General features: G+C 47.7%; 1 protein-coding gene across 4 annotated transcripts in view; it reads left to right on the top strand.

Annotated features, from left to right (window-relative positions):
• TXNRD2 (thioredoxin reductase 2) overlaps nt 1–23,466 on the top strand; it is a 52,495-nt gene that overhangs the window by 9,614 nt on the left and 19,415 nt on the right. For all 4 annotated transcript variants that reach the window (XM_044440463.1, XM_044440461.1, XM_044440462.1 and 1 more), the window contains exons 2-11: nt 8–73; nt 706–762; nt 2,046–2,190; nt 2,721–2,795; nt 3,647–3,725; nt 4,551–4,613; nt 5,716–5,786; nt 13,503–13,522; nt 15,260–15,351; nt 18,800–18,974. In XM_044440463.1, the coding sequence (XP_044296398.1) occupies nt 8–73; nt 706–762; nt 2,046–2,190; nt 2,721–2,795; nt 3,647–3,725; nt 4,551–4,613; nt 5,716–5,786; nt 13,503–13,522; nt 15,260–15,351; nt 18,800–18,974 (843 nt within the window). The remainder of the gene's footprint in view (nt 1–7; nt 74–705; nt 763–2,045; nt 2,191–2,720; nt 2,796–3,646; nt 3,726–4,550; nt 4,614–5,715; nt 5,787–13,502; nt 13,523–15,259; nt 15,352–18,799; nt 18,975–23,466) is intronic.

Genomic DNA, 23,466 nt, shown 5'->3' with positions numbered 1-23,466 from the left:
TCCGTAGGGAAGAGCGAGTATGATCTTTTGGTCATTGGCGGAGGATCGGGAGGCCTCGCTTGTGCCAAGGAAGGTTTGTGCCTCTCATTCGTTGCAGTGGAGTAGACTTTCCTGACAACCCAGCTTCCTAGTTTTTGAATCTGCTGCTACATTGCTGAGCCCCCTTTCAGCCCAAAGAGGGTCCCAAAGATGCCTTTCAGTGAAAAGCTTGCAAACAAGTTGAAATTTTGAAAAGGAACTAGAAAACAGCCTCCACAGCAGAATTAAGAGCAGGAGAGAATCTTAACAATGGAGTGCAGAGTTAGGACATTTAAGGTGCTAGTCTATGCAAGTTTAGGCATGGAAAAAAGGACTACAATTCCCTGGATCCCCCAGTCAGCTCGGACTGCAAGTGTTTTTCCCATCTAAATTTGCAAAGGATTTGCAGAGCAATCCTACATCTGTCTACTCACATAGGAGTTCAGTGGGTCTTACTCCTAGGAAGCAAGTGTGATCGCAGTACTAAAATACTAAAAAGACATCATGAACCAAAAGTTGCATCTTGATTGGTTAAGTAATCTTGCTGTAATTACATTGAGATACAAGTGGGGGTGACATGTGAATTCAATGAAGGTGCCGGTAAAGCTTGGGCCAATGCTAGCAATGTTACATTGATATATTGGTCTTTCCTTTAAATAAATCACTGATCTCTTCTTATTTTTGAAGCATCCCAATTTGGAAAGAAAGTGGCTGTCTTGGATTATGTGGATCCTACCCCTAAAGGCATGTAAAAATCCAGCTCTGTCTTGCAACGGCAAACCAGCTCTCCCCGAGAGTTCTGTATTCAGGTTTTGCATCTTGCTGATTCTTCTGTAGTGCATTGCTGACGAAATGGGAGGGTTACTATTGTACCCATTTCCTGAATTTGTAGTGTATGTATATTTGCATTTAGAATATGCCTCTTCTGCCTGGTTGCTTAAATAGATGTCCGTGGGCAATTTACCTACACATATTTCATGGAAGCGGAAATGTTTTAAACTTTGGAAAAGGAAGGAGGTGAGAATTACAGCTTGCAGATGTATACACCGCAGGAATTTGACTCCTGTGGGGCTTTGTGCAGGCATGGTTTTGAAACGCCCTGGGGTAAAAGCGGTCAGGAGCAAACTGGAGTGAGGATATTGACATCTTGAACCTAAATGTGCAGTCTTATGCTTATAGCGTTTTAGGTTAAATTAGCCTGGGATGTTCAGGCCTTAGGGGCAAAATTGCACTCTGGGATTTCCAGGGGGCTGTGTGCCTTCCCCAGCTGCATCCCTTCTCCACTGCCAGCCCCCAATTCCAGAGAGGTCCGCCTGGTGCCGTCATTATTTGTTTTTCGGTGCCAGGCGAAGACCTTTTTATTTAAAATATATTTTAACAATGCTTATTATCTATAGGTTTTAATTGTGCAGCCAGGGTGTTTCCGGATTTTAATGGTATTTTGTATCATGTTTATTTATTTATGTGAGCCGTCCCGAGGCTATAAGCGATGGGATGGCATACAAAAACTCTAAATAAATAAATATAGGTGATCTGTCACGTTGCTGCAGAACAGGGGTGTCCAACCTTTTGGCTCCTCTGGGCCGCATCGGAAGACGCAAAGTGGTCTTGGGCCGCACATTAAAAACACGTGCTAACGAACGCTGATGAGCCAAAAAAAGTCTGCGCAGGATTTTCGTGCGACCTGCCGCCACTGCGCTTACAAACAGCACGAGCAAACGCGCATTTATGTTACGGGACGTTTCAGCACGATGCTGCTGTTGGCGAAGCTCGCCCTCGAGAACGGCACAGTCAAGTCACCCAAAAATCGCAAAAGGATCTCAATGTTTGAAGTTTAGGATTTTACACTGGGCCATATCCATAGCCCTCCTGGGCCACATGTGGCCTGCGAGTTGGACACCCCTGCTGCAGCGCAAGGGCGGGCCAGCATTTTGTATTTTTAAAGACTGAGGAGTTCCAACCGGTGCTTAAGAACAGCACGCTTCCTCTAACGATCCGATGCCTGTGTCCCCATCTGTCCTCCGCAGGCACCAAGTGGGGGCTTGGCGGGACTTGTGTGAATGTTGGTTGCATCCCTAAGAAGCTGATGCACCAAGCCGCTCTTCTTGGAAGTGCCCTCAGAGACGCCCGGCATTATGGCTGGCATATGCCCTACCCTGCAAAGCATGACTGGTAAAATAGCCCACAGAGTTATCCATATGGTGCATGCAGTATGCATTTCATTTGGGAGGCGGGGGGAAAGATGGTTTGCGGGATCCTCCAGGAATGATCCGTCCTTCTGGCTGGGTGAGGGTGCCTTGTGACCTTTGAGGCAGACGTGCTGCTGAGCCTGAGCTGTCCTTGGCAGGAAACTTTGCCCCGAAGAATTGGCTCCTGCACTCCGCCTTCCACATGTCCAAATTCTGCAGTTGGGAGAGGTTTAAATCAGTCATTCAAGAAGTTTGCCTCTTCTCTCATTATCTCAGCCTTCCACAGCCCTCCAGATGTCTTGGACTATAGTCCCCATCATCCCTGGCCAGAGGCAATGAGAGCTATACGTCAACCCATCTGGCAGCCCTTCAGCTGCGTTGAGTCACTGCTGTCTTTTGGCATGTTTTGTTTCCTAAACCAAAATGCCATTAAAATATGATAGATTTCCATGCATTCTTCAGGCGATGCTTGCAGAATAACATGACGGTGGTTTGGGTCTTGTTTGTACTCAGGTCTACGCTGGCAAAAGCTGTCCAGAACCATGTGAAATCCTTGAACTGGGGCCACAGAGTGCAGCTGCAGGACAAGTAAATGCCTCTCCCCCTTTTCCTTCTCCCATAAACAACTCCAACCTAATAAAAGCCCTCCACTGGGGTTCTAACAGGGCACAAAATGTTGCATTATCCTGTCCTCTTAGCAGAACTGCTCATTTCCAAGATTCCAAGTCATGCCTTCCTCTAGAATACTGCAGGTGACAAAGGGCTCAGGCAGTTTATTCCACTAACACTTCCATTTTGTTTTCCGGCAGACTCTCATCCAAGATCCTGAGTTTGGGAGGTGATGGAGCACACTGAGTTCTCCCTGTGCTGGGGAGGGGGGTTGTGGGAGAGGGTCCATCCCTTTGGGGTTTTAAAAAGATGTTGGACCTTAGATCCTAGTGTTCCCTGCGGATACTTCCATCTTGTTTTCGCTGAAACAGCTCCATTTCATTCGGCACCCTTTTACCTATGTTCATTCTTAGATGGAATGATTCTCCTGTTGAGACTGCAGGTGGCATGCATGCTTAGTAAAACTGCAGCTTTCCTCTCCTGAAACTTTCCCCCCTGCAAATCGGAACCAGAGGGAGACAAATACACCTGCTACTTTAAGCAAGGAATTGCAAAACTGGTCTTTGCCTGGGGATTTTGGACGGGCCCATGTAGGTTAACCTCAGTCCCTGAAACATTGTAGCTGAAGCCTTGGCATCAGCTCTTCGAAGACTGCTGCTTCTTGAGCTTCTGCCCCCTTCCCCTTCATGGTCTCCGCATTAATTTCCATGGCACTCAAAGCACTTGCGGGAGGCTGGGGTCCTGCATGCACTTCCTTGGGAGTAAGTCTCAGTGAACTCCAAACAGACATGCACTGCAATCAAACTGTCCTGGTTGTTTTTTCTTAACAGGAAAGTGAAGTACTTCAACCTGAAGGGCAGTTTCTTGGACGAACGCACGATTCGTGGGTCAGCAAAAGGAGGCAAAGAGGTGGGGCAGCAGGTTGTTATTTTTAATACAGGCGACATCCCGGGTCAGGCATGTCTGTCTGGCCTCATACGGCCTCGTGCACGGATGGAGAATTCCCCCTCAGTCCCCTGGCGTGGGCCACACGCCAGCAATGGCAGCGGCCCCAGCCGGCCCAGACTTGGCTGGGCTGCTCCCTTGGCGAAAACGATGCTGTAGGAGCAGGTCCCAAGCCTCGCGCAACAGGAGGATCCAGCTCGAGTGGCGCCTGAGCGAGTGCGGCTGCGCAGTCAGCCAAGCATGAGGTTGTGTGGCCCAGTGCTCAGCGGAGCCTGCCGGTGGAGAGCTTTGGGTTGCAATCCGCACGGCAATCCCACGCGGTCCTGCAGGGTTTGTTTCAGTGGTGCTAACAACTCAGCTGGCGCTAATAACACGGGATTCTGGGAGTTGCAGTCCAGACCTGTGGAGCACTACACGTTCCCCATCCCAGCTGTGAAACCTTTGCCCCTGCAGTAGTAGAGTGAGGCTATTTCCTTGGCTAAGATGCTGCCTGGTTTTAACCAAAATCGACCTCTTGGAACTTTGCTTAGCAGCAGCAACGTAGAAGGGCCTACCAGGAATTCTTAGGAGTGACATCCCAGAGCAGAGAATTCTTCCCAGGCATCCAGGTTTTCCCTCTACAAAGTCTGCCTGGCCTTCTGCACAATCACCCCATTTCTGAAAATGCAGAAAAAGATAACTATCGGAGATAAGCATCTTTTAACGCAGGGCAGCATCCACACAAACGAGTTTGACGGGAGCCCTTTCTTTCAACCTTCATTCCCGATCTCTTTGCATGTTTATTCCTAGGTTTTTCTCACAGCAGAAAACATAGTCCTTGCCACCGGTGGGAGGCCTAAATATCCTGAAAATGTAAGTTGCATTCATTCATGGTGACCTGGCACTCACCGCACCGTTCTTATAAGGGCACCCACATCATCAGATGCAGAGCATCATGCCTGGGGAGAAATCCACCCCCTGGGGTTCCCCAGAGGAGCTCGCCAGCTTTCCCCCCAGCCACGGCTCCGTTCTCTTGGTCCCACCACCTTCCCAACCACGTCTTCATCTCTAGCCCCACCCACCCCTGGAAGACAACGTCCAAGGGATTCTCTGAAATGGAAATCAGCCCTTGGGCAGAAAGGGGTTCCGCCCCCTGTGGCAAAGCACAGTTCAGGTGCAGAAGAGAGTGGAAAGGGAAACTGGCACACCTGTCCAAGGAGGAGTTGCGGGGCATGGTTTTGAGGGCTCAGGCACTGCTCCTGTGCTGGGCTGAATGGGCAAGGTTAAGGTTCAAGTGTTGGCCTGGGTGATCCAGGTTCTAGTCCCTGCTCAGCCACTGGGTCACTTCAGGCCAGTCACTGTCTCTCAGCCTGGCCTACCTCACAGGGTTGTTGTGAAGATAAACTCGAAGGAGAATCATGTCAGCCCCCTTGGGTTCCTTGCAAGAGGAAGAAGGTGGGGGGTAGAAATGTCATGGAATAATGATAGTATCTTTGCACAAAATGTTGGCTCAGCATCAAAAGCAGGACCGTGGGGTTGGAAGACAGCCGGGTCCCCTTGGTTCTGGGTGCTGCTGCCCCATGCAGTCAGCCACTAGAACCCATTACCCATTGGCCTATTACCCCTGGGCAGCCCAATATACTGGGCTCCTACAGGCAGCAACCGCTGCAAGGGGTTTCCTGACTGGGCCAAGACTTCAGCTGGTGCAGCCGGCGATGCTCAGGTTCATCCTTGAGCTCTTGCCTTGTGAGACACCCTTTGGATCCCTGTTGCCGGCTCCTTCACAGCCGGAACATTCACTTTGCATTCAATTTGCAGGTGTTGGTTGATATACATAAATGCCAATCTAGCCTGTTGTTAATTGTGCAGAAAACTAAGAACGGACAGAGTTTGCTGTTTGCAGAATTCTTCCCACACAGTGACTTTTGAGATGCTAAATCACTCCCTAACCACAATTGCATTTTGCTTTCCTTAGGTTGCAGGATCCCGGGAACATGGCATTACCAGTGATGATATCTTTTGGCTAAAAAAATCTCCTGGGAAAACGTAAGTCCTTCCCCGAGGACTTTAATTCATCTCAGTAACTGAACTATATACACGTGGCAGTTCTGTCTTTTGTACATTCTCTTTCTCTCAGTATATTTTCTTTTGTTAGACCACAATCCTATACCTATTTACCTGGAAGTAAGACCCCCTGAGCTCAGGGCACCTTTCTTCAGGATAGACGTGCACCGGTTTGCATGGCAGGTATTTTAGATTTCATCACCGGAGCATCTGTCTTTGGTGATGCTTCACTGTTTCTAATCAAACACCACGCGGGTTTATTCAGATGCTATTATTTATGTCAAAATGTGACTTCCGGATTGAGTGATCTTGCAACAAAGGCACATGGATTTGGGGGCTATGACACTGTGTTGATTTCCGTGTATGTTTCTGGTATATGTATAACCTGGCCCATAAGTAAATTTTCCTGGAAGGATTGCAAATGGACATACTGGAGATGCTGAATGTGCTATGGGTACATTTCCTTTTGTTAATTTCATGCATAAACCACAAGAGGGCAGCAAATGCTTGGAATACCACGAAATATCTGATAGAGGCGGGTACACAGTTCCTGAGTCACCACCCTACACTAGCCTTTTCCAGTCCAGCGCCCTCTGGACTACAACTCCCATTTTCCATACTACAACTCCCATATACCCCATCTTAGGGAAAGTCGCCTTATACGAATGACTTCTTTGATGGGAAAGAGAAATACAATTCTCTTCTCTTTGTGGCTTTATATTTTTATCTGGCAGGGTTCACTTAAAAACAAACGTGGCAGAACTTCCAATGAAAACAAGCCCTTTTCTTTACTGGGCTGGTTGGAACTGGCAGCTGGGCTGCCTTTGAGCACATCTGGGGCCTGGAGCCGTTTCCCCAGGAAATGCGTGTTTTGCACGGCTAAGAAACTGCATTGGACCAAGTGAAAGTCATGTTCAGAACTTTCCTCAGTATAAACATTGTAAGGTCCCAGCCAGCACCAAGGGTAGGAGTGGTTGGGCACTTGCCAAGGGCCCATTTTCTGACATGGGCTCCCTGACAGAGCCCCTTGGCGTGCTTCCTCTTCTTCCGTGTTTGCTTGCCTCTCGCTCAGGTTCAGGCAACACTGCTGGTGGTGAGAGGAGAAAAGGAGATACCCAGAAACCGCTGGCTTGCTGATTCTCATGGGCTCAAGTACTCAGCTTGGTAGCCATGAAGAGACAACGCAGTAGCAGCCAGGGGCAGTGGCAGTGGCAAGCTAGAAGCACGCAGGAAGGGAGTCTGTTGAAGGTGTGTTGCTGGAGGACCCTCCAGAACCTGGCATGGCCTGACGTGCATGATGAAACCAAGCCGTCTGGGGTCTGGCCGGTAGTCTTGGCTGGAGCCTCTCTCGCATTCCACCATGGAGGAGAGCCAAGCCACCGTGTGCCCAGGTCAGCAGCCTGCAGCCTCCGAAGGACATTGGCTCCATCTCCCGCCACCCCAAGCCTGCATGGGTTCCCCTTCATCTTGACGGTTTGAGCATGCAAATATAATGCTCGACTTGCAAATCTCCAACGAACCCGAGTGGCCTGGCATCAAAGGTCGAGATGATCAGCCACCTGTCAAGGGCCCACTGGCAGGGACCCTCTGGAATCGTTCCTGCCCTCTGCCCCCGGCCCAGGCAATGCTGGCGGTGAGGAGGGCAGCAGCAGGCTGGTGTCCATGCTGGGGAGAAGGGGGTCTCATAGAAGCAAGGCGCCCTCTGAGCTGTCTCACCCAAAGACCCTTGGAAACCTGCAGCAAGCACATACTCGAATCATAGACTCATAGAACTAGTAGAGCTGGAAGGGGCCATGAAGGCCATCGAGTCCAACCTCCTGCTGTTGCAGGACACCAGGTTACACCATCCCACTCAGAGGGCTGGCAGATTTCTTCCTAAATGCCTCCAGTCTGGGAGAGCCACCACGTCTCCAGGCAGCTGGTTCCACTGTCCAATTGCTCTGACAGTGAGGAAGCTCTTCCTGATGTCCAGCCTGAATCTGGGTTGTCACGACTTGACTTGATTATTCCATGCCCTACACTCCGGCATCAGCAAGAAGAGATCTTGACCTTCCTCTTTGTGACAGCCTTGGAGGGACTTCTAGAGGGATATCATGTCCCCCCTCAGTCTTCCCTTCTTTCAGTCTCTCCTCATAGGGCTGTGAAAAGCCATTCACACGGCAGGAGGACGGTTCACGTATCGTTGGAAAGGGATGTATAGAAACACTGCCCCATGTTTCAGAAAAATAGGCCTCGTTCAGCCTGTTTCCTTTTAATGCTGACGAGCGAAAATGTTGCCTGCGTAGATAAACAGGGGGTGGTCTTTGGTGCAGCTTAAAAGGGCGGAGGGAGGACTCAGTCCACAGTTGCTTGCAGTATATCAGTCACCTCTTGAATTTTAAGAGTATGATTTATGCGAGGAAAGTGTGTGCGCGTGTTTTTTAAAAAAAGGAAACAAAAAGCTCTACACAAGATTTATCCCTGGGAGATATTGCCTCTGAAAATGTGGCTTTTGTCCAGTTGCTGTTAATGCAAGTTGTAACAGTGTAATGTGGGAGTCTTGTGTTTATACGTTGCATTCCTAAACTTTAGTCAAAATAAGCCCCGGAGGGGTCTACTGTAACGTGGCTGCACTTTATCAGTGTGTGTCGCAGGCAGCCGGGGAGAGAGCCCAAGCATGCCTCTTGAATTGCTCGTTTCTGTCCGATGGCTTTCCGTAGAAACGTTCCTCAGATCTGATCTAAGGTCTTGACTTTTAAAACGCTTGATTTGATTTACTACCCTTTTACACGGCTCGGTGATCACATATCAGTGGATAGTGCACAATACATTAAAAGCATACAGTACAACCGTTAAGAAAGAGCCAGCATGGAGAGCCTCTAGGCCCTGCTTGGCCAGCTGGGTGACTTTGGGCCAGGCACAGATTCTCAGCCCAGGTTGCTTGTTATGGGGTTAAGCGGGCAGGACCAGGAGACTGATGTAAGCTGCTTAGAGTTCCTTGTAAGAAGAAAGGCAAAACCAAAGATAAAAAGATCAACCTCAGAACAGAGTTCTAAAAGTACTAAAAGCTATTCTTAGGATGCCTAGGAAAATAAAAAGGTCTTTACACCAGAATGTTGTTGTTAATAATAATAATAGTCCACAAATGGTGCTCAAGATGACTAACATTCATAGGAACTAAACTTTTTAAAATAAACTTGTCACTGTGCGGGTTTTCTGCCTTTTTTTAGCCGCTGCATAAAAGCTACCTTGGCTGAAGAAGGTTCAGGGCAGACCAAACAGAAAGCTCTAACTAAAGGATGATTCACTTAGAAGAATTTCAAGCACAAGGTGTGGTGAGGCTCACTCTGTCTTAGAGAGCTTTCAGAGGAGATGGCAGAAGTTCGTGGAGGGCTGTGTACGTGTCTGTCAGTGGCTATTTTTCTTCCTTCTTTTTGCATGGCAAACAAATGACTTGTATAGTTTACTCTGCACATGGCCTTGCAGACTGGTTTTTTGTTTTTCTGGGGATTTGTGCTAACTCGCATTAGTGCAAGCGTACATGAGCAGTAACGAAGACGCATTAGTGCATCTGCTCAAGCGCACACTGGTGCGGATGGGATTTGAGCAGGAGTAGAAAGCGGTTTTGGTTGGAAAGATCCTGTTCCACCGACGAGCGGGGAACAGAATGAAAGGCACAGGTCAGTCTGTGCAACACAGATGGAGCGGATTTAACAAAATCCACAAGCCCTGTGTCGGTGCGATTACCATGTGCTTGCTTTCCGTTTGTTCTCACCCAGAGGGTCCATGACGGATGCCTGTTGAAACTCCGTCACCCCCAGCCAGCTTGCCCAGTGGTCTGGGACTGCAGGAGTCCCGGAACACATTTGGGAAGGCCTCTGGGAGAAGCTGAAGGTTCTCACAGCTGGCTCTGCCCCCCGCTCATTCTATCTTCACAACAACCCTGTGAGGTAGTTTGGCTAGAACGAACGACACTGGGTGGCCCTGCAGATGGCCAGTGACCTGGCTGGCACAACACAACAGCACGGCAATAGTTGCTTTACTCTCAAGGAGTTGCAGCACATACCAGCCACCCTTCTGCATAAGCAAGCCAGACTGAGGCTTATTGGAGGGTTGTTTAGCCCTCCGATAAGACCTGTTGGGTTTGCACAACATGGCAACCCACAGTAGGGTAGATGAGCCTTTGCTGGGCCCCATGACAACGATTCTCTGGTCAATTTTTCTGGGGAACAGGAGCAACATCCTGGTCACACAGCTGCCCACAGGACCCAGCAAGCAGGACATGCATGCAAAGCACCCTCTCACCCATCTTCCCCAGCAACAAGTGTGCATAGTCATTGAAGGTAGCATCGACCCAACAGGATTAGGCGCCACTGACAGCCTTCCCTGGGAACTTTCCAGTTTCCTTTTCAAGCCATCCAAATTGGTGACCATCATGATAACTTTCCAGTGACAGATTTCGTAGCTGAAGCATGCGCTGTGTGAAGAAGGCCTCCTCTCTCTCTCCAGCATCCTAGCTTTATGAAAGGTGAAGAAATACGTCTTCCTGGCCAGTTTCTCCACCCCGGCATAATTTGGTACGCTTCTGTCTTGTCTCCCCTTACCTGAGCAAGGTGAGGCTTGGCTGAATTCCTGATCTAAACATAACTCCACACAAGCATTGTGTGGGTCCAAATCCAGCCCTTAAGGCCAGGCCAGCCTTAGGGTTGGGCACTTCCCGAGGCCCCACACCCAGACAGGGGCCCCACCGATTTATTTAGGACACCTTCAGATGCTCCTCCTCCCATGCAAACCCTTTGGTCACCTGCTTCTTGCTCTGGCCCAGGTAGTACTGATGAGGAGGAGGAAGAGCAGGAGGTGGAGCTTTGGGCAGAGTCCTGAAGGCAGGGGAGCCCCTGAGAAGATCTCTCCCGAGGGCTCTCAAAAGCTTGGAAAGTGTCCCCTCCGACTAGCAGCAGCCTTCCACTTGCAGGCACGTTTCGCTGTGTCCTTCGGTGCCAACTCCTGCCTCAGCATCTCCGGGCTCCGCTTCCCAGCATCTTCGTGGCCAGCCAGGTTGTCCTTCACCTTTCCAGTCGGCCCACCTCACACGGACCACGTGAGAGGACAGTGCGCCGGCCTTTCCGCACGAGGACCAGGTCTCGGGCCAGTGACGTGAAGACGTGCATCACTTTTCCAGCACACGAGACAGGGCAGGACGTCACACTCTGTCTGGCTTCTCCCTTCCGGACCCTCCGGGCTTTGTGTCGCCCGATCCCGGTCTGAGCCTCTTGAGCCCCCCATTGTCAGCACTGAATTGCAGTTTACACGAGCCGGACGGTTGCAGGCCCGCCTGTGTGCACAAGCGTCGTCAGCGTCACTTCAAACAATAACTCCAGGCGCATTCCTGTCACTGGGGCCCTTGCGGCTGAGCGGAGAGCCGATGACTCCTCGGCGGCACACCCGGCGCTTTATTTGGAGAGCTTGTTCTTTCTTTCTTTCATTCTTTCTCTTTTTTGGGAGGTGGAATTATATTATTAGTACCTCTAGGGATTAGTGTTGACATTGGTATTATCCGCTCTAACATCACATTATCCTTTTGAAAGGACCAACGAGTTCCTTTATCTGGGCCACCCACATCTTCATTTGCCCTGCCGAGAAATTGTCATCTTAATATACAGTATTTGTACATTCTTTCCATCTCTGTCTCCTTCCCTCCCTCTTGCTTTTCCTCTGTTAAAAGGGAGGATTCCAGTCCACAAGTGATCCTGTGAATTAGTTTTAGGATAGAATCCTAAAAAAGCCCTACAGCTCCTACAGCTGGTTGGGGGATGCTGGGAGTTGTAAGACTTTTTTGCGGCTAAACATGCGTAGGATTGTACCCTAACCGTCTGCATTTGCGTGAATGTGTTCTTTCCCTCCTTCTGTTCAAAACAAACAGGGCCCTCTCTCCTTGCTACTTCTCCTCCTTTTAACCCCAGAGGCCAGATCTCTCCTAGGCAGCCTATGTTAGCTTCAAGGATACTTAGGAAGAAATGAAACCACTTGTGTCAAAGGTGATATGCAAAGTTTGTTGTATAATGATAATCTATTGAATACAATGATAAAATAAGGATGCAGAACATAAGCCAAAGAAAGCTCATGCTCCCCCAGCTGTCCTGATTCCTGGTCCTGAATAGACCAGAGATGTGTTGATTCCTTTTCCCAAGCAGAGAACGAAAGGCAATGCCTCTTGCCGTGGATTTTATAAAGTTCCTCTCTTCCACTTTTGTACCTCTGCATACAGACAATGCCTCCCACGCCGCCTTCCTGGGAGCAAAGCTCCTTCAGTAAGGCAAACAGCTTTGTTCTTACAGCAAAAGCTGCCCTTATCTAAAGAATGACTGGGGAAGGCAGCCTCATGACAATGATCTTTGGTGCTCTTTCTGCGAAGCTGAAGACTATTCGAACTTCAGTGGCCCTGAGAAACTGTCCTGGCTGTTGGATGTTGGGAAATGCTCTCCCCGTTTGTCAAACCGTATTGCCCTTGATGTTCTTCCAGTACTAAAAAAATGCATTGCACTGTGCAATGCACAACTTCTGTGGCTCTCTGTTAAGTATCTCTTTTTGTTTGAAAAACAAAGACATAAAACTTTAGGAGGGTCAGATCTGTCTTGCTGAGGGTCCCAGTTTGGCCCCTTGGAGTTCTGTAGAAGGCTACAGTCCTATTCCCCCTGAATAACAATCATTCAGTAGTTTCCTAGCTTTTGTGCAACTCCCCACATATTCTAAAAGTTAAAAAAAAAAACTCCTCTTAGAGTTCAAAATAAGAGCTTTGAGCTAAAATGTAGTGGACACCATTCTAAGAGCCATGAATGAATGGTATATAACAGCTTAAATAAATGCAATTCAGGGGTAGGGGGGACCTTCTGGAAATCCCTAGGTGGGCCATATTGGACTCCCCTGCTCTAGCAACATCTTGCATTGCAGATCCTGCACTGAACACGGGTTGGACTAGATGCACTCTGAGATGCCCTCCATCTCTTTAGAGTCAGTTGGGATCAGTCAACAAGAGAACCCAAACTCAAGGGGCTGAGTGTGGGCTGTTGAACAGCAGGCTGTAGTTAAAATGTAAGTTACTGTCTTGTCTGAACCCAGCTTCACTAATAAGCCATGTTCAACCCATCAAAAGAACCCATGGTTTGTTGTTGGATTGTGAACTGTGGGTTGTTTGTGGTTAACAAACCATGGCTTGTTATTGTAGCTGGGTCCAGACAATACCATAACCTGCATTTTGGCAACAACCCACAGTTCAAATGGCAGTGCAAACCTCGCTCCATGTTATCTCAGAAGTCAGTCCAACTTCGTGCAGTACAGCTTACTTCTCGGTAAGTGTGTTTAGGATTGCTGCCTAAATATTTTTGGTGTTTCTAAATTTCTTTTAATAAATAAATAAACTCCTTCAGGGAGATGTATGTGGCTGCGAGAGAACGTTATGTAATTTCTGGTTGTTTTAACTTTTCAAACTAGGCCTGTCAGTTGTTAAGCTCTATGTATGGGTTGTTTATTTTTTTAACAAACTGTTTTTTCTCTGTCCATGCCCCCATCATCATATGAAACCTGATATATGTCAAGCGTGGTGCCTTTACCTGCAATCGTGCCACGGCATTCCAGAAAGATTTGTTTTAGTTACGACAGTATACACAGCCTGATTCTGTTTCTCTTTTCTTTTGCTTTTTCCCTTCCCCTCCCATTGAACAGGTTGGTTGTTGGAGCCAGCTGTATCCTTTGTCAAGGCTGTAATGATTTATTGTCATGCTTGACATATTTGTCTTTTCTGTGTAGGCTCGGTAGTCCAAAGTGCCACTTTTTAGCAGCTCTTGTTGAAATCCACGATTAAAATACAGTTAGAGACACAGCAGCGCGCTCAGTGACTGCTGCGGGTTTTTTAACCCAGCTCTCTCCCTGTCGCAGGTTTTTCCTTCAATGGGGGTGGGGGTACTAACATGCAGTATTTACCCAAATTACGAGGGGTCTTCAAAAAGTTTCCGTACTTTTAAAAACTCAATAATTATTAAGAATTTCAAAAAACAAATTGCATGACTTTCCTACTTAGTCACCTTCCTTTATGAAGCACTTTCCCAGCATCGCACCAACTTTTTAATGCCCTCAGCAAAAAATATATAAAATATCTTTATAAAATATAAAAGTGCAGAAACCCCTTGTAAAAGACCCCTTGTAAAAGGTGGGATAGTCCTCACTGTTATGCAACTCAGCAAGAGCTGTGCCAGGTCATTCTTCTGACCATTGCATGAGGCATGTTATGCCGGGACGCTTGTCCAAAGCCAGTGTGAAGATTAGAGAGTAAGCCCAGGATTCAGGCGATCCACGTTCTGCTCTCTGCTCAGCCATGAAGCTCGCTTGGGTGACTTTGGGCCAGGCCTACCTTGCAAGACTGTTGTGAGGCAAAAAAGGAGAGGGGGAGAATTATGGTCTCTGGAAAAGAACAGGCAGGCTATTAATGGGACAAATAAACAAAGCCAGTTTCACTGTACTGGTGTACTTGAAAGTAAACTATACAGGGTTTCATGGGGCTTATTCCCAGGTAGTATGTATATAGATTTTGGGCTTAGTTTGTCCACTTGATGTATAAGTTGCAGTAGGTTTTATGTATGCACTGCATAAAATTTCAGTCCTAGAAGAAGAGCAAAAACACAGATGGGCATCTTATCCCGTTTTTCTCTACAGCGACTCTGCAATGGAGCTCAAGCGAGGAGATATATTATTCAAGGATTCCGTGGCTGCTTATAGCCATGTCTCCCTTGGCAGATTCTGTCGTCTGCTCAGTCTAATACTAAAGTCCCATTGAAGTCCAAGTCCCATTCATCTGGACAGGTCTGCCCTAAGCAGACCTCACACCAGGGGCATAGCGGTAGCTATTGCAGCTCAGGTGCTCCTCAGGCTGGTCGCCACAGCCCAGCTGCCCAAGGAAAGTCCAACGCTTCTGGCCATGGCATTGACTAATAGCCCAGTTTTCTTCTCCCCCAGAAACAGATCCTTTGCGGAGCTCGGGGGTCTTGATTCCACATCCGAGGCCAAGGCACCACAAAATATTTTGTGTCACATCCGGGAATGGTATGTTGCTGCTGGGAAACTTCATTTCCCACCTGCTGTGAAAAGGACAGCTCAGCAAAGAGGGAACATGGGAATCTGGTGATTGGGGGCAGGCAGAAGAGAGTAGCGTTCCTGCTTATACGAAAAGAGGCTGATTATGTATCTTTGCAAGCCCTGGTTCCACCACCCCCTGATTCAAACCGGATGCAGTCCCTGTACAATAGTTAACATCACGGTGAAGAGCAACCTCTCCCAGCATCAGGTTCAGAAGGGGACTTTTGCAAGGGGCACAGGGAATCGACTTGGAAAATATCTGCCTCCCAACTGGTGGCTGCAGTTCTCATTCATTTCTCTTCTCTGACTTTGAACTTGAGCGATTTTTCCTTGAACTAGAAGCTCACCAGACGTTTCCCTGGAGTGTGCCGGCTTCCTCACAGGCCTCGGATTGGATGCTACGGTCATGATGAGGAGCATCCCACTGCGGGGCTTTGACCAGGTAGGGGCATCCTTGACGCGCTGGACCTTTTGCTCAAGGCCGCCCATGGGCTTTGAGGGCAGGTGACTCCATGTCTGCCTTGCTGCTTCCTGCTTGTCCTACAGCAAGAAGGGTAAGCCTCTAATTCTGATAGCTAGTAATGCAGGCTGGTGGGCCATCCAGAAGCCTGCATTGGCAGCTGCCAAAATTACAGGTATACAAACATCTCATCAAGCGCAGTTCTGGCCATCTCGACAGGCAGTGCCCTTAGATTTTGGCTTTTCACAGAGGCCTTAGGCAGACATCTTTCCTCAGCACCTTTTTTTTCTTTTTGAAAACTGGAGGTGTCAAAGATTTTATCTAAGACTATATGCATAAAAAGGTGGAGCTCTCCTGCTGAAGTTGCTCGCTTGCTTCTTAATGTAAACAAATGCGTAGCCCACCTTTCATTCCAAGGCAGGGTAGGTGGGAGAAGTGGACTGGCGGGCTGCATCACCTCACCACGCAGCCCTCCATGGGCTGCCCCACCGGCTAGCCAGCCAGCCGTCTGCTGGCCGCATGATAGTAAGGAGCACGGTCCGTCTTCACTTGTCCTTCCCCTTCCCTGTAAAGTGCAGGATAAGCGCATGGCTACCGCTTCCCTGGGGAAACGCACAGATTGGAAATCACAGGGTGCCTCCTGGCTCCCCACCTCCCCGCAAAGCCCCTGCCAGCTTCCAGGCTGAACTTTCTTGGGGGTTTTTCAAGTCAGGTTGCCGCCTAGACAAGGCCTTCTCTGCAGTGCAGGCAGATGTCCATCCCCAACTGATGCTGCCGCATAAAGGGCCTTGCCTGAAGGTATTAACACCTGGGCAGGATGGCACTGGAGGAAAGTGCTGCTCCAGGTATTGGGTCACACGGTGTTTGATGTTTTCAGTGGCAATTGCATCAGCTGGCACTGCACTTGGAAGCGAATGAGCAGCCCATACAATGGTTTGAGAATTGGTATAATATTGGTGCTGGTACAAGACAGACAGACAGACAGAGTGAGTCATGAAGATGAAGCAGGACCTACAACTACTTTGGGGGGAAAGATGGGTGCCCCCTGAAATTCAACTCCTCTGTTTTCAGATTGAAAATTCCCATTTGATCCCACCTGAATTGCAAAAATGTGGCTTACAGCTAGGTTCCTATTATTTCTTCTAAGGCATCTGTTCTTCGATTTATATCCCACCTGTTCTTCCTCCAAGGAACCCAAGGAGGCTTACAAGAGCCTCCTCACTATTTTATCCTCACAGCAGCCCTGTGAGGTAGGTTCGGTTGATTGGGCCAAAGTTACCCAGAGAGTATATGGAGGGCTGCTGTTGAAATAAAGAAAGGAGATGTACATTGGCGCAAGAAGACAGAACGCAACGGCCCTGTTGGACCAAATCAGGGGTACATCTCGTCTGGCATTCTGTTTGCACAGTGGTTGCCCATGGGAAACCTACAAATATGACAGGAGCGAAACAGCGCCTTCCCGTCCACGTTCTCCAGCGATCTGTGTGCACAGGCGTGCAGCCTCTGATACTGGAAGTAGCATTCAGCCAGCAGGATTAGTTGCTATGGATGCCCTGCTCCTTCATAAACTTCTCCGATCGCCTTTGAAGCCCTTCAGATGGGTGGCCCTCCTCACGTCCTGTGGAAGCGAATTCCATCATCCAGCTGTCTGCTCTGCGAAGGAGCATGTCTCTTCATTGGTCGTGCCATGTGGGTGTATCGCGTTTTGGAACAGAGTGAATGCTTTCATTGCGTTTATTGTTCTGCCAATCACGACTGCCATCATGAAAGTAAAATGTAATACAAAAACACCAGCCCCCCCCATCGAAATGAGCACTTAAGTTCTTCTGTGTGGGCGGATTCTGCAGGCTTGCCTTTTTATGACTCGAGGACTCCTCATCCCTTTGGGGATGACAGGCTGACTTCTTATGAACAACAGCCGTGGCATCTTTTGAATAAACTTGTCAGCTGTATTTCTTGACGTCCGTGTGGCACCGGTTCAAGCATCTGGAGGTGACTTCGCAGAGGCGTCAATTTCTTTGTCAAGGAGCTTTTCTGGATACCTTAATTAATGAGTCACCTGACCTGGCAAGGCCTGGGGAGCGGGGAGATCTGTTCTGTTGCTGGGGAGAAACCTCAGCTCCAGGGGTGTAATCCATCCTTGCGGCACCCCAATTTCACTCAGTGGGGCTCCGCATAGGGCCGTGTCACATTCCCCTGGCTGTGGTCCTGTGGGTGGTTTTCTGGATGTTGTGAGGGTTTCCTTACAATGGGGAGGCTTGCTCAGTGGCACTAAGAGCCCGAAGCTACAGAGGGTGACGAGTTTTGATTTTTTGTTTCATCCTTTTGCCTTTGGCCGTGCCCATCCCTGGAGCACGGCCCCCTAAGTGTTTTCCAGGCCTGACTTCAGACCTCCGGCTGAGCAAGTTTCTCTACCCTTGCTTTATGTATAATTGGGTGTCGCTGGGAGGTGTTTGTGTTGCAAGCAACCAAACAATTCTTATTAATGCCCAGTTTTTCGACATGGTACAGTTTGGGCATAAATAAGCAACTTGCTACCCAATCCCTAATTGATGCGGATGGTACAGGGAGCAGTTATTTATTTATTGCTTTATTGTTATTAAGCACAAGTTGTTTGCAGGTTAAAACGAGCAGAAACGTGATCTTGGGCTGGGAATACTGGGAGTTGGGGTTCAGCACAACTGGAGGGCTTCCAGTTGGGGAGGATGGGCTAGAGTGTCTCGCTAGGGCCAGGAAGATCTTGGTGCAAGTCTCTGTCCCAGCCATGAAACTCACTTGGCGACTTTGGGCGAGACACCAGTTGTCAGCTGCATGGACCTCACAGGGTCGTTGTAGGAGGGGAATGAGAAAGATGCCTGCTTCCCTCAGGATTTTGGCTCAGTGGCAGCCTGACCTAACCTGGTACCTATCAGGTGCTTTGCACTATTTATTTTATTTATTTATTTAAAACATTTTTATGCCGCCCCCATCGCAACAAAGCCTCGGGGCGGCTCACAACAAGAACAAAATATAACAAATTGTACAATAAAAATATTTAAACCCGGTGCATCTCGGCTTAAAAGATTTAAAATCCTATAAATAACCAATAAATTAACAATTAAAATAAGTTCTAAATAAAAAGGCCTTAGCCTTTTTAAATAAAAAGGTCTTAGCCTTAGCCTATGGCACTACAACTCCCATAAGCCCCAGCCAACATGGCCAGTGGTCAAGGACAATGGGAGGAGTACTCCAAGATATTAGGTGGATGACAGCCTCGGGAAGGTTGATGTAATAAATCTGTAATAACACACGTTCTCTGTTGGGTGGATGGAAACGCTTGGACAGGTCTTTGGAGCTTTGCCTGGGTATTCATGAACGCCATCTGGATTTCTGAGTGTTTTTACACCTCTTCTTCTTTTTCTTTTTTTAATAAACCTTGCCGCTTGGGTAGCAAATGGCCACCTTGGTAACGGATTACATGGAAAGCTACGGAACCCGATTTCTGAAGAAATGCAGCCCGATGAAAGTAAAGAAGGCTGAAAATGACAGGCTGCGTGTGACCTGGAAGTATCTTGATTCTGGCAAAGAGAAAACAGACGAATTTGACACGGTTCTGTGGGCCGTAGGTAAATATATAGCTATATTAAGAATCCAGTCCTGAATGCCTCTAGTCATGTGATAACTCGAGCTGGTTTGCACACACGATTTCCCTTGATGGCTGCGGGGTCAGCTGTGTGTTGTGGTCAACTGTGCAATCCCATTGTGCTGACGTGTTGCTCTGTTGTATCAGTCCACATCAGAAATATGTATGGGGGCTGGATAAATGAAGGGGGGATGCAAGGCATCCTTGTCACCCCTAATTTCCAGGCGGAAGTTTTGATGGTTCTCCTGCAGAAGGGAATTCCATAGTTTTAGAATCACAGAACAATATATTGGAAGGGCCAATAAACTCATCTGGGCCATCGCTTGCTCAGTGCAGAAATTCCAAACCGTCCCTACCAGATGGTTTCCTGCTGCATCTTAAATGTCTCCAGTGTAGGAGAACCAATGACTTTCCATTGTTGTATTGCTCAGACAGTCAGGACGTTTTTCCTGGTGTCCACCTAGAATCTGGCTTCCTGTAACTTGAGCTCATCATTCCATGTCCAGCGCTCAGGGAAGATCAAGAAGAGAACCTGGCCCTCCTTTGTGTGATCTTTCAAGTGCTTGAAGGATGCTGTCATAACCTCCCCTCAGTCTTCCCTTCTCGAGTCTAAATATGCCCATTTCATTCAGTCTTTTCCCATGGGGCTTTGTTTCCAGTCCTCTGATGCTCTCTGTTGCCTTCCTGTCAACATTTCCAACTTGTCTGCATCATTTCTTAAAGTGTGGTGCCCAGAACTGGACACAGCACTCCAGGTGAGGCCTAACCAGTGCTGAGTAGAGGGGAACTAGACCTTCGCATGATTTTGGAAGTGATCCTTCTATTAATGCAACCCTAGATAGCATTTGCCCTTTTCGCAGCCACATCATATTGTTGACTCAGATTCAGTTTGTAGCCTACAACAATCAAAAGATCCTTCTTGCTTGCAAAATTGTTCAGCCAGGTATCCCCCGTCTTGCATCCCCATTGCTGTCTCTTTTCCAGGGACAGAACTCGGCACTTGTCCGTATTAAATTTCATCCTATTGTTTTCAGCCCAGTGCCCCCAACGCTTCAGGTCACTTCTCCCCAGACTGAGAAGGTGCCATGGATAAGCACTGGTTGTGTCCGATTCTGCAGCCAGCTGTGGATCCACCTGAGCGTTGTTCTATCCAGCCCACGTTGAGCTAGTCTGCCAATCAGGATATCACGGGACGTGTTGTGAAAGCTGTGCTGATGCTGATACCTCCACAGCATTCCTACGCTCCACAGGGAGGTTACCTGATCAACAAAGGAGGTCAGATTAGTCTGACAGGATTCGTTCTTTACAAATCCATGGTGGCTTCTAGTCATCACTGTACTGTTTTCAAGGTGTTTGCAGATGGACTGCTTTATAATCTGCTCCAGAATCTTCCCAGGGATTGATGTCAGAATGAATACTCTGCCGTTCCCAGGTTTTTCCTTTTCCCATTTTTGAAGGTAGGGGAACCATTAGCCCACATCCAGTCGTCCAGCACCTCACCCACCCTCCATGATTCCTCCAAGATAATAGAATGTGGGCCTGAGAGTTCTTCCCCCAGTTCCTTTCTTACTCTAGGATGCAATTTATCAGCCTCTAGAGGTCTGAACTTGTGCAAAGTAATTAGGTGTTGCTTTACCATTTGCCATCTTGCCTGCTTCAGTTCATACTTCCCCTTCATAGACCCTCTTTTGAGAGAAGATTGAGCCAAAGTAGGAACTGAGTATCTTTGCCTTTTCTATGTCATCTGTTACCACTTTTCTACGTTCTCTGAGTAGCTGAACCACCACTTCTTTCTGGCTTTTACTAGGCTTTCAGCATCCCTTGCTAACCTCGGCTCATTCTTAGTTTTAACCTTTCTGCAATTCCATGCCAGGCGCCTGTGTTCTTCCTTTGGAGCCTGGCCTTCCTTCGACTTCCTGTATGTGTCCTTTTTTAGTTTCCAGGGAATCCCTAAGCTTTTTGTGAAGCTACAGTATTTCTCGTTATTGTCTACCCTTCATTGTTGTTGTTCTTGTTGTTGTTGCGGGAATTGGTTGGAATTGCACCTTTAAAATGTCCTACCAATCTTGGATCCCATTTCCCTTTCGACTCAGTTGCCATGGAACCTTATTATCATTGTTCTGAGTTTATAAAAAATCATCGTCTAGGGTATGCATGTGGCCACATTTGGTTTTGCTTCTTTTAGTGGGCAGTTACCAAGAAAGACCTCCTGTATGTTTCTGTGATCTTTCAGAAGAGACAAAGACCCTGCTGGTTAACAGATAAGTTAATTCAGGATTGGAAGTACGGATGAGGTTCCTTTCCATTCACAGTTTAGGAGTGCAAACTGGTATCTTTACAAACTGGTGTTGGACTGCAACTCCAGTAATCCTCATCCAGCATGGACTGGCATGATGGGACTTGTTGTCTAAAGCTGAATTGGTTTATGCCACAATGAATCAGATTTCTTTTGCTGCATTGGCAAAGTTTTCTCATTCCAATCTTTTTAGGAAAGTTAAGGTGACTTCCTCCTCCGTCTCCAGTCTACAACCCCAGAATCCATCCCCCTTGTCCTTGGTGCCTGTTTTTGAACCCCACCCAATTAAGGATGGAGCCTGTTCACAGTTAAAGCTGGTTAATTGACGTGGAGTGGGTGTATCGTGCATATCCTGAGTCAACACGTCCACGCCAGGTGTCTGTGATAAACTCAGAGGGAAGCTGAGTCATCTTGAGGGTCTTCTCTCTGCAGCTCTGCCATTGGCAAAGGCTGGTTGAACGGGGACAGCTTGCGGGGTTCCCTAGAAATCAGGCTACTGCCGAGCGAGCAAACCCTCCCCCTCTGTCGGCCTCGACGGTGGTGCAGCATGTTTCGAATGCACCGAGCGGTATGCAAAGTCTTGAAATCGCATGCAGAGAACTGCAAATGGGAATGCAGAGATGAGGTTTCCCCTTTCTGCATTCAAAGAGAAATGCTGCTTTTAAGAATGGGCATGCGCCTTGCTGACTTTGAAAAACAAACGGGTGTAAGAGAAATAACCTCCTCGAGAAAAGCTGTAATCAGCTTTATAGAAACCCTTGTAGATTCTCTCACCACCTCTCCAATTTCTGGCCCAAGAGCAGTTGCACAATGGAAATGGTTTGCGCTGCAAGTATTTCAATATTTATTTATTTATTTATTTAATGCTTTTATATGCTGTCCCTTATGCATAACCTCTTGGGACGGCGCACAATTTATTGGATGTTTGCTTTATTTTCCAACCCTCACCATATTTTCTCGGGGTGCAGGACATAAGCAATTTTTTTGGAAGCCACAGTCATGATTGGCCATTTAGAAAACCATCGTGGGCACCGCCACAAAATGGTTGTCACAGAGGTGGAGTCTTATTCATGCTTGATTTTGTTTGATGCTTTTTATGAAGAAGTTTGCATTCATTCCAACATCCCTTAAAGGCAGGTCTAAAAAAAGAGTTTAAATAAATAAAATACAGAGATTAATTTGACCATTTTCAGGAGTGAGTAGACAGACATGGACTTGTTATGAATGTGTTAAAATAACAGCAGCCCTGAGCAGGGGATTGGACTCAAAGGCCTTCTTAGCCCCTTCCAACTCTACTGTGCTATGATTTTCGAGTTCTAGACTTTCGTTTACCCTGGGCTTTTGAAGCACTTATGAATTGGGCAACGTAAACAAGGCCAGGAACTTTCCCAAACCATGTACTAATTCTTCGCTGTGTGATCTGGTCTCTCAAAACCAGATGTTCCCCATAATCCTGTCCATCAGTCTTCCCACACCTGGTGCCTTTCAAATGTGTTTACCTGCAATTTCTATCATTCCCAGCCAGGAGATTGCAGTCCAGCATTTCTGGAAGTCATCAAGTTAGGAAAAGTCGCATCAACACCTAAGAATAAGCCCATTGAATTCATTGGGTTGGGTGGTTAAGGCTAGTAAAATACTCTTTCTTCGAACCAGTGTTTTGCCTGATTCATGCAAATCATGACCCAGTTACATGGGTGAAGCTCGGACACAGAAGCTTCCTGTGTTCCGTTTCCCAGTGTCCTCATTCATCCAACGTTCTTTTCATTCACATGTCTTGGAAGCTCTTGAGAAGAAAGGCTAGGCCTCAAAAGCCAGGCTGTTTAACCACTGAAAAAAGAGATGAGTATTTCTCATGGAAAATCTTGTTGGGAACACACTGAGTGCTGCAGAGCTGTCATTGGGTTCCAGATGCGTTGTGCTTAGATCCCGTTAATAAATCCCTCCAAAGGAACATTAGACACACCTACCTTTGCTGCAATTCTATACTCCCATAGAATTCCATGCGGACGTAGTTAGGAGTAGAGTTTGCACTGTTGATCTGGATCCAACCCAAAATCTATTTGCACGATCATCAGTATAATTGGCATTACAGAACTATGAGGTCAATTGGATTTTAGCTGTGCTGTGTTTTCAAAACAGTTTCCGTAACCATGTGGGCTAGAGCCTTATAAAAACAGGG

Source organism: Varanus komodoensis, unplaced genomic scaffold (assembly GCF_004798865.1).
Source record: "Varanus komodoensis strain SLA01 unplaced genomic scaffold, ASM479886v1 scaffold38, whole genome shotgun sequence".
NCBI lineage: Eukaryota > Metazoa > Chordata > Lepidosauria > Squamata > Varanidae > Varanus > Varanus komodoensis.
Note: the sequence above shows the minus strand (reverse complement) of the source record. Positions and strands in the feature narration are given on the sequence as shown.